Genomic DNA, 10,644 nt, shown 5'->3' with positions numbered 1-10,644 from the left:
TATTATAAACGTACTACTGTATGATCTTTTGTCATTAACAAAAACAATCAAAACGACGCTGCATTTATTAAGCACCAACAATAATGCACAACAGCGCCCCCTCTTGTTAGAATAAGCAATGCAGACAATTATGAATTATGTTTTTAAATAACAAGCTGCATTAAAAAAATTTCCAGAAAAGGTAAATACAAAGGCTACTGAATTGTACTAAAAAAGTTAATATAAACCACATAGTCTTTCTATTTTATTTTTCCGTTTAAGAATAATAGCATTTTGAGAATTCTCACATGAGGACCCTCAGTAATTCCTGTGTTAATGTGGCATCGTATTTTTATAAATTAATTCATTAAAGTACATCTTTTTAGAGATGGCTACAAAAAAAGAGTTTTTTGTTAATGTTGAAAAAAAATTTATAAATGCAATAAATTCGTCTCCAGAAATCAATAGCGCCATGTAGGGGCGAGAAAGCGAATATGCGCAACAACAAAAAAAAAAAACAACTTTGCGCATGCGTGTATCACACCGCTCAGGCAGTGAACGCCCGCTAAACGCCGCGCATGCGTAGTGCGTACTCAAGCAAAGATGGCGGCGAGTAATGGTGGAGGGATGGAGGTGGACGCGGCCGGTGAGTGTTTCCGTCCCCGAGTTGTGTTCACCCGCGCTTTCTCTCGGCAATATTGCTACGCAGTTCATACTGCTATCTTTCTGTAATGTCGTATGTAGGCCAATAAAACAGCGAGCCGTTAAAATCAGAGCTGTCTGCACAATCAAAAAAATAGCTGACCGAGGAGCCTTGTGCTTAGCGATGATTGGCTAGCGCAGACCTGAGCACGTTCTGGATTGGATGCCTGCCGCTGTTGCCCTCAAACTCTGTGTGGTGATTGGTCCGTGGTGTATAGGCTCGACTGTGTTGTTTTTGACAACAGCCAAGATAACATCATATTAATAATTTGATCAGTAATCATTTAAATGCCTTTCTAGAACAAGATTACGAGCTATAATCTTGCATATAGCATATCATATAGTCTGCATGTAAAACACTAAAGGCTGTGTTTATAAATTAAATGTAATTTAATAATTTAATGTTTTAAGGATGGATCTAAGATCAGTTGTGTGTGTGTGTGTGTGTGTGTGTGTGTGTGTGTGTGTGTGTGTGTGTGTGTGTGTTTGTACTGCCAGCGAGCCCCGGTGTCATGGCGTCTGGTGTCACCGGCAGCGTGTCTGTGGCACTTCATCCTCTCGTGATCCTGAACATCTCAGACCACTGGGTCAGACTACGATCACAAGAGGGCCGAGTGATACAAGGTTAGAGACAGAGAGAGATTCTAAGCTGAGAGCTGTAATAATGCATTGGCAGTTGTTCAATGTGTGTGTGTGTGTGTGTGTGTGTGTGTCTCAGTGATCGGTGCTTTAATTGGGAAGCAGGAGGGTCGCAACATCGAGGTGATGAATTCGTTCGAGTTGCTGTTCCATACAGTAGAGGACCGAATTCACATTGACAAGGAATATTACTACACAAAGGAGGAGCAGTGTAAGTATATATACACACACACACACACACACACACACACACAAAAGCTTACTTTGGAAGACAAACCCAGCCCAGTGAGCAAAAAGTAATAAACAACTACTTGCTACACAGCTCTAACAAAAAGTGACCTTTGTCATTGTGTGCGTGTTTGTGTGTGTGTGTTAGTCAAGCAGGTGTTTAAGGACATGGAGTTCCTCGGCTGGTACACGACCGGTGGCCTTCCTGACCAATCAGATATCCACATTCATAAGCAGGTGACTGGGGCTGAGGAGCATGCTCAGTATGTACATCATTAGAATGTCTGCTGTGTTCTATTGAAAAGAAAAAAAAGCTCATTAAGTCCGTGTGTGTTGCAGGTGTGTGAGATCATCGAGAGTCCACTCTTCCTGAAGCTCAACCCGATGACTAAACACACAGACGTAAGACGTGTACTCGTGTACACACTCGCACACGCTCAAGACGCTATCTGATACGTGCACAGACACACACACACACACACACACACACACACACAAACTCACTCTGTCTTTTTTTTTCCAGTTGCCTGTGAGCGTGTACGAGTCCGTGATCGACATCATTAACGGGGAGGTGAGGATAAGGATCATAAAGATGATGATGATGATAGCGGCAAACTATTTTTTAATGTCCTGACTCTAATCGGGGTGATGTGTCGTTGCTAGGCGACCATGCTCTTCGCAGAGCTGCCGTACACTTTGGCGACAGAGGAGGCCGAGCGAATCGGAGTGGATCACGTAGCGCGCATGACGTCGACAGGAACAGGAGAGAATTCCACAGGTACGGTGTATCAGCGAGCGTCATGCTGATTCAGCGTTTGTAATGAAACGACACCACCCTCCAGATCTGTACAGTAAATTATCAAAAGATCAAATGGATTTTTCCACTGGGCCTGTACGACAACATTCAGAGGACAAATGGGACATAAACAAGCAATGCTACGTTTCTAGGAAGCACAAGCACTTCACACAAATGTTAGTGTCTCATCCTGTGAAGCATGGTGGTGGGGCATCATGGTGCCTGGATTTCTTGAATTATTAACAGAACAGTGACTTTATTTGTATCTGGATTTTTTCTGTTTACAGGAAAAAGGGAGTGGGGCAGGTAGGTAGGTAGGTAGGTAGAGATATAGGTAATCAGGTAAGCAGGTAGGTAGGTAGACATGCAAGAAGTTAGGTAAAGAAAGAAATAAGTAGGTAGGAGGAGATGTAGGTAAGCAGGTAGGTAGGTAGGTAGAGATGCAGGAAGGTAAGTAAGTAGAGATGCTTTGGCATGACAGAAATATTGCTGAAGTCAATCTGAGGAGGTTTTGAAATATTAAATACAATACTTGTGATAGTGTGAATGGCATTCTATAAATACATGTGCACCAGAATTATTTCCATTGAATCTTCTTATTATTAGAGTTACTAAACCCTTTCATTCTCGCTCTCCTTTTCTCTCGTTTAGTTGCTGAACACCTCATAGCTCAACACAGTGCCATCAAGATGTTGCACAGTCGAGTGAAACTGATACTGGAGTATGTGAAAGCAGTGGAGGCCGGTGAGACACTCGACGCACAACACACTCCTTTACAGTCTCATCACCGCATTTCTCACACCGAGCGTGTTCTGTATTGTGTGTACGTGTAGGCGAAGTTCCATTTAACCACGAGATCCTGCGCGAGGCGAACGCCCTGTGTCACCGGCTCCCTGTACTGAGCACAATTAAGTTCAAGACCGACTTCTATGATGCAAGTTACACACACACACACATTCAGAACAACACTTTCTGACATGAGCGTGTTCTTAAAAAAAAATAATCTCTTCAATAATCAGATTGCTCCCTATTAGATCAACTATTATATATGTGTGTTTGTGTTCGCAGCAATGTAACGACGTGGGTCTGATGGCGTATCTCGGCACCATCACGAAAACCTGCAACAGCATGAACCAGTTCATCAACAAGTTCAACGTGCTGTACGACAGACAGGGGATCGGCCGGCGCATGAGGGGGCTCTTCTTCTAACACACACTCACACATCTGTTCACGTACAGGTTTCATAGGGGATTGTGTAAATTTATTTCGGTTCTGTTATATAATAATACAACTTCAGTTCATCACCAATCAAGTCACACACTGATGTATTGTGCTGTAAAGTGTGTGTTCAGTTAATAAATGCCATTCTGTTTTTTTGAGAAATCTTGTGTGTGTGTGTGTGTGTGTGAGATTACTCCATGCTGATTAATTATATTAGTATTAGTTTTATTGATACTCCTCAAGTTTTGGTAAAACATACTTTAGATTTCCATGATGAAATGATAAGGGATGAAGAATCAGTTGGACACGGAAAGCAGTGCATTCAAACATTCATCCCCTTTGGTCCTTATTATAGATGCTAACAAACATCCTGCACCACGAGATTTCTAGTGTTTAATAATAGCAACATGTGCAGTATAAAGTGCTCAAAAACAAACAATTCAGCTTGTTTTTGTGATGCTAATGCTATTAAGACTCAGAATGCTAATAGCACACTGAATTTCAATCTATATTATTTACTTTTTATCAACGTTAATCAATGCTTAACACCCTCAAGAGTCAATTGCATCGCTGCTGAAACTTTTAAAATAGATTTGTTTTCTTACCTGTTGATTTGGCTGTTGAGGTTCCATTGCTGCTAATTGGCTACGGCGACTATGCGCTCTAATGTGTATACCGCCACCTGCCGGTCATTTATAGTTCTGATAGTTCTGCAACATTAATGGGTTCATTCTGTCTATACTTCTTTTTCTTCTTTTGGCTTCTCCCATTAGGGGGCGCCACAGCGGATCATCCTTCTCCATACTACTCTGTTCTCTATATCTGCCTCTTTCAAACCAACTACTTGCATGTCTTCCTTTACCACATCCATAAACCTTCTCCTTGGTCTTCCTCTTTTCCTCCTTCCTTTTGGCTTCATGCTCAGCATTCTCCTACAGATATACTCCATGTCCCTCCTCTGCACATGTCCAAAGCATCTCAATCTCACCTCCCTCGTTTTGTCTCCAAAACGTCCTACATGCTCTGTCCCTCTAATAAACTCATTTCTAATCCTGTCAATCCTCATCACTCCCAACGAAAACCTCAACATCTTCAGCTCTGCTACCTCCAGGTCCACCTCCTGCCTTTTACTCAATGCCACTGTCTCTAATCCATACAACATTGCAGGTCTCACCCCAGTCCTATAAACTTTCTCTATTACTCTTGCAGTTACCCTTCTATCACAGTACATTCTGTGTATACACTGTTTTTTTTTTTTTTGGAAAACAAAATGTGAATCACGACACCTTTGCCCCTTTTTTGAATACTGAACGTACAAAAAGGAGAAAAAGTCGGCTTTTTATTGGAGTGTAGTCATTACAATCTCACAATACCATATATCAACATCCAACTAGTCCTGGTAGCCTAAATCACAGGTGGTATTTTCTCCCAAAGAAATGTCCACCCTGGAGCTGTTTGAACAAATGATGCAAACTAGAGCAATTCATATATAGAAATTACAGACAATCTAGTAGAACATGGTGCAGGTAGAGCAGAGTGGGGCAGGATCGGAGGAGGAGTGGTTCAGTGGAGGTGTTTTGCCATGGATGTCTGAAGATTTTGCACACAGTCTAACAACACAAGAAGAGTACATGTGTGGGACTCCCAATTTCCTGTCACTCTCTTCTTGCTTTTGCAAAGCACTTAAGTGATCCATATGAAGATCTTGGAGTAAAGCCAGAATGTTGGATGAAGTCACTGTTGGATTATCCACTAATGGTTGATCAGTTATTTTACATTGGTGTTGTTGAGGTCAATAAATAAAACGACTTAAATTGAGAACATAAATATTTAATTCTTTTTTTTTTTCACCAAAAAAAGAAAGAAATGACTGCAATTGGGTTTTTTTTTTGTTAACAATTGTTTCATTGATCGTTGTAGTTTTCCTGATTTTCGTTAACGATTATAACCTTGGCGTCTATCCCAACAGGTATGGTTCTCATTAGTTTTTTGAGTGTGAGCGTTTTTTTGTGTAAAAAAGAGCAAAAGAGACGTGGCAGTGACTTTTATCCTTATACCCAAGTGTTCTGCGATGTGGGTGAGGGATCAGTGGAAAAAGTGCATTAACAGAAAACAGCTGCTGTTTTTAACACTAATAAACACACACCGCAGGACACTATTGTTATTAGCAGAGCTCTAACGAGCAGGACGACCTGCAGAGCTACATACACTGCAGGACACTGCCACGTTGCTCACATATACTGCTAAAGAACACAATACAAGAAACATCGAGTTTGTTTTAAGTAGGTTTATTTTTACATGGGTGTGTATCATGTACATCAAACAAATATCTTGTGTCAAGATGGCAAACGGTGTCGATTTCGGAGCTTTAGTGTTGTGTTTTTGTTGTAATGGTCTAAGGCCTGGGTTATACTTGCAGCGCAACCACGTGGCAGTGACACAGGAAAGAGGTGTCCACTTTGGTGCAGCTTAAAGGCAAATGCATGTACATCACAAGGACCTGTAAAAAGTTACAATGGCAGAAGTTGAGGGGAACAACGTCTATTGATGCCTAGCGGCAACATAGATGATTTATCATGTTATGCTAGAGAAAAAAAACTCGGGATATAGCACCCTTTTTGTGTATGAATAGTTATACCCAAGTATCATATCTACCCTGTGATTATATGCCAATTTATTTGGTGTTGGTGGAAGGGTAAGTAAAGCGAGAGGGGTTGTAAAGCTCTGAGTGGACGTCATATGGATAAGGAGAACCGTAGTATGGGTAGGCGGTTTTTTTAACAATGGGAGCAGGTGGTGCTGGTGTGTCGTAATCCTCCTCCTCGTCTTCCTCTTCAGGATCAGGCTCAGGCTCAGGTGGAGGAGGCAGAGCTTTACCCTTCATGGGGCGGGGAGGGTTGTTGATCAGACAGTCAGGGTCCCAGTAGGGGTCACAGTCATACTCCATTCCTTTATGGACTACAGGGGCGGGAGGTGGTGCAGGAGCAGGGCCTTTGACCGAGACAGGTGCAGGAGGAGGTGGGCCTTGCAGCTTGCAGCTAGGATGGTATCGGGGGTCACAGAGCACAGGGACTGACCCTGAGGGCAGGTACACAATGTGAGGCTTGCACAGAGGATCTTTGGCATTGCACAGGTAAATAACGTCAGCCTGGGAGGGAATCAGAGGGGCGGGGCCTTTCACAAAAGCAGGGGGTGGAGCAGGGGTTTGCTTAGGGACAGGAGGGGGAGCAGGGCCTTTCATAGAGGAAGCAGGAGGGAGCAGTTTGCAGTGTTTGTCTTTGGACGGGTCACATCGGGGCAACGCCGGAACACCGAGCTTGTTCTGGAAATTGGCAGCGTCAGGACCGTACACCTGCTCCAGGTGTCTCATTTGCTGATACAGCATTCGGATCCGGTCGATCTCATACAGCTATGTGGGGAGAATATAGCAAGATCAATATAGGTTCTGATATCTTATACCTTGACTCTGACTGGTCCACTGAAATGCTGTTACATCATCCAAAAAACTATCTAGCTAAGTCAGTGGAGGTCACTCAATGTTTAGGCATTTAATAGAGCACCCAAAATTATTAGCTAGTCAGTTCTAGCACTTTTCTAGAACTTTTCCAGGTCAGGTTTTTCAGGATTTCAGGTCAGTGATACAGTAATTGTAATACTCTGCTTTCTAGCCTTGAAACTTGCAATATTTACACAGTTTTTGTATAGATTGTTAAGTTTTGTGCAAGGCTCAGTGTTTACCCCCTCGGTGTGGCCGATGCTGCTGTAGTAGCGATAGTAGGACTGGAAGTCAGGATACTGCCGGTGCCAACGCGGGTCTGCGTTACGCCGAGAGCGTGAAAGAAAACCATTAGCTTGTTCCGCATCTATACTCACTGAATCCGAATCTAAAAGAGAGATAAACAGGGGCAAAGGAACTTGGATGAATGTCAATTCAGTGAGAGAAGAGTGTAATTGCATGACAATCTTTCTTGTCAAAGATGACTACCTTCCGGTTTGATGGCGTTGAGCAGCGACTTCGCCTCTGACCATCCTGCACACCAGTTAGGTCACAGTAACACATAATTTACATTACAGTTATATGTGGGAGATAACCGTAATCCACCACATCACACAACAGTAATAAATCAGGTTGAAATAACAGTAGTTACAGTAGTGATCAAGTAACAGTAAAATATCACTTTGCATTAACACACCAATCATGTTACAGTAACACATCAGGTTAGAGTAACACATTACATTGCAGTAACACTCCAATTTCGTTACAGTAACAGTAGTGATTTATCATTAAAATAACACATCAGGTGAAAGTAACACAGGAATCACATTACAGTAACATAATGTTACAGTAACACACCATTCACATTACAGTAACATAATGTTACAGTAACACACCAGGTTGCAGTAACACTCCAATCACATTAAAGGAGCACAGAAGGTTACGATGTATGTATAACTGGTCCTGGGGAAAGTTATTTCATTTCACTCTGTACTACACTGTATATGGTTGAAATGATAATAAAAACCTACTTGACTACTTGTCTTCACCAATGTTTTATTACAGTAAAACATCACGTTACAGTAACACACCAATCACATTACAGTAACACATAGGGTTACAGTTACACACCAGTCATATTCCAGTAATACAATATTTAAGTCTTTCTAGACTGCTTTGAAAATAGTAAGTTGCACGTTAAATTGAGTTTTTAGCCAATCAGTGAAAGTGCTTTCAAACGATATACAGTTACCAGTCTAATGGCCGGGTATTACAACTGTGTTACAATGTTGTGCATATTAAGTCGTGAAATTATGCTGACCATACGTAATGAAAAGACGATACACCCCACCTTTTAATTTCCAAATTGTAAATTCCTTACACCAGAATGGTGAATGGATTACAAAATGTTATATGAACCCCCTTGTTTTACTCAATTGTGAGAAAGCCTATTATCTATTAACATTTTATTGTTTGCATTATTAATTCTATCTTTTAAAGTGAATGGGAAATCGATACTCACGTGGCAGCAGCACGACGCAACACAACACACAAAGGAGCCTCAGGACCATGATGGCTGTGTGGAGACATACAAACATGATTGTTCTATTTACTGTCATTGTGTAGACCTTCTACTGACATAATTATTAATGGTATTTCTATAGCTAAAGCCAAGCTCAAGCTCAAATGTTTAGGTTCTGTATATGGTCAAATAATTATATTATTATTAAATTGTTTATTTTTATACCTGCATTATTTTTTAAATAAAATAAATAATTATTTTCTTATAAGTTGACCTTTTGGTGTAAGGATCAATTTAGAGATGATGAACATAATGCACTTCTGTGTTCTATAAGAGCATCTACCACATTCTGTAAATGTGATTATCTTTTGCAGATACAAAAACAATAAGTTTCTTTTAGCTAATTTGTCTCACTACAGAAGCCTTAAGTACCTTCAAGAACCCATGAAGCATCTGGGAAGCTGTAGAGGAACCTTTCAGTGTGTGGAAAAAACTAGCGCTGGAGGGCAGGAACAGTTTGAATACATCTGTAAGTTCTGAGCATCTAATTTACAAGGTACAACAAAACCGAGCTTGTATATATTTTACAATGCACCCTTTTTTATTGGTCATCATTTGCTATGAAACCTAATTAGGAAATGTAGTTTATATACAAATATCAAGACAATGTAACAGACCCTCAGAACGTGGTTGTGTCCAGATGTTTGATAATTTATGGCTTGCTAACTGATGTTGTAAACAGAGCGCATGGTTTCTGATTAAGGAGAACAGTAATCCATTTTTAGATTCACATTTGCATTTTTTTTAAGTATAAAATGCTATTATCATCATGCTAATTATTGTAATAATGAGGTGTCTTATATTTGTTATTAGTAGTAGTAGTTGTTGTATGTATTTATTTATTTGTATTTTATTTCATTCATTTACTTAAATACTTTCTTACTTACTTTAATGTCAGGAAAAGAAAAAATTCACAATGGCACAAAAAAAGTGCAATATTAAGGGCTTAAAAAAAATAAAAAATAATAATAATAAAAAGTCGCTATTTAAAAATTTTTAAAGTTTTCAAAAAAACACAGCCAAGTTACTAAAGGTGAAATGGTGAAAAAGGAATGAGGACATGGGTGAAAAAGGAAAAACATTACATATGATAGAGAAAATGGAAAGAAAGTGATTTTACAGCTTGGTGTGTCTGCAGGTGTCCTTGAAATAAAGTAAAAACACTTTAAATGTAATTTAAGGGGGGAAAAAACTAAAGGTTCAATCAAAGACACCATTATTGTGTGAGCAATAAAAAAAAAACATGAATCCAAGAACCATTCATGGTTATTAGTCCTTGAACAGACAACTGAAATTGAATTTTTTTAGCTTGATTTATCATTTTTTCTTTTAATTTACATTTCTATTTTATTGCAAATATATGAGGAAACAAGAAAGTTACTAGAACTAGTCCTCAAGGTTTATCTGAGAAGCTAAGGGTTAAACGTCAGCGAGCTTTTTTTTTAACTACAGTCTATAAAATAAAGGTTCCAACTATACAACACATATTTAGTTGTTTGTACAAGTTGTTTGCCAATTATTTGATAGGAGGTGATGGTAATAGTTATGGACTTATGGTGTGAAAAAACTTCATACATGAAAACTTTGTCGTTCCGTTTCTAAGCACATTCTAAGCACACTTATTTTATAAAGGCAAACTCATAAAACTGATTGATTGTATTCAATAGGCTTTTTTTATTATTACCTCAAATTGGCAGCTTGTAGATGTTTATAACACCCAAGCTAAGCAGTGAAATTGCAAACCTGAAAGTGGTTAGTAAGAATTGACATAAGAAATGTTGCCATACAAAATTGACATAAAAATGTGTATTTTGTTATGCTTCCATTTTTAAGAGCTAATGATTCTGATCACTAATATCACATCTGAACAATTGGTCTTGAGATTTTATACTGTTAATAGTGTCTAACGCCTGCATGCCACTGCATAATCATAATACATAGAAAATTCACGTGTGTAGCTTGTAGTGTAGTGTAAACTCACCTTGCACAGAGTCCACTGTT

At 39.7% G+C, this 10,644-nt stretch overlaps 2 protein-coding genes across 2 annotated transcripts; one reads left to right on the top strand and one right to left on the bottom strand.

The window, feature by feature from the left end:
• Window positions 1-508: 508 nt before the first annotated feature.
• cops6 (COP9 signalosome subunit 6) lies at window positions 509-3,727 on the top strand. The gene is made up of 10 exons (XM_046866228.1): window positions 509-625; window positions 1,180-1,305; window positions 1,400-1,531; window positions 1,697-1,785; window positions 1,888-1,950; window positions 2,072-2,119; window positions 2,212-2,326; window positions 2,996-3,088; window positions 3,178-3,278; window positions 3,413-3,727. Exons 1-10 carry the CDS (start codon window positions 583-585, stop codon window positions 3,551-3,553), a joined length of 951 nt encoding a protein of 316 aa, XP_046722184.1. The 5' UTR covers window positions 509-582; the 3' UTR covers window positions 3,554-3,727.
• Window positions 3,728-5,837: 2,110 nt separating this feature from the next.
• and3 (actinodin3) lies at window positions 5,838-10,644 on the bottom strand. Its single transcript, XM_046866470.1, has 5 exons — window positions 10,625-10,644; window positions 8,584-8,637; window positions 7,551-7,595; window positions 7,304-7,449; window positions 5,838-6,974 (listed from the first exon to the last, which is right to left on the bottom strand). The coding sequence occupies exons 2-5, from the start codon at window positions 8,630-8,632 to the stop codon at window positions 6,240-6,242; spliced, it is 975 nt and encodes a 324-aa protein (XP_046722426.1). The 5' UTR covers window positions 8,633-8,637; window positions 10,625-10,644; the 3' UTR covers window positions 5,838-6,239.

Source organism: Silurus meridionalis, chromosome 14, assembly GCF_014805685.1.
Source record: "Silurus meridionalis isolate SWU-2019-XX chromosome 14, ASM1480568v1, whole genome shotgun sequence".
Classification (NCBI taxonomy): Eukaryota; Metazoa; Chordata; class Actinopteri; order Siluriformes; family Siluridae; genus Silurus; species Silurus meridionalis.
This window is presented reverse-complemented; position numbering and strand designations above follow the sequence as displayed.

What these genes read in the sequence shown, in the direction of transcription:
- cops6 (XM_046866228.1), top strand. Translation starts at nt 583, where the DNA reads ATGGCGGCGAGTAATGGTGGAGGGATGGAGGTGGACGCGGCCG. An exon ending in ATATCCACATTCATAAGCAG is followed by an intron (nt 1,786 to 1,887) that starts GTGACTGGGGCT and finishes TGTGTGTTGCAG; the next exon opens with GTGTGTGAGATCATCGAGAG. An exon ending in CGATGACTAAACACACAGAC is followed by an intron (nt 1,951 to 2,071) that starts GTAAGACGTGTA and finishes TTTTTTTTCCAG; the next exon opens with TTGCCTGTGAGCGTGTACGA.
- and3 (XM_046866470.1), bottom strand. Translation starts at nt 8,632, where the DNA reads ATGGTCCTGAGGCTCCTTTGTGTGTTGTGTTGCGTCGTGCTGCTGCCA. An exon ending in CAACGCCATCAAACCGGAAG is followed by an intron (nt 7,450 to 7,550) that starts GTAGTCATCTTT and finishes TCTCTCTTTTAG; the next exon opens with ATTCGGATTCAGTGAGTATA. An exon ending in GCATCGGCCACACCGAGGGG is followed by an intron (nt 6,975 to 7,303) that starts GTAAACACTGAG and finishes CTCCCCACATAG; the next exon opens with CTGTATGAGATCGACCGGAT.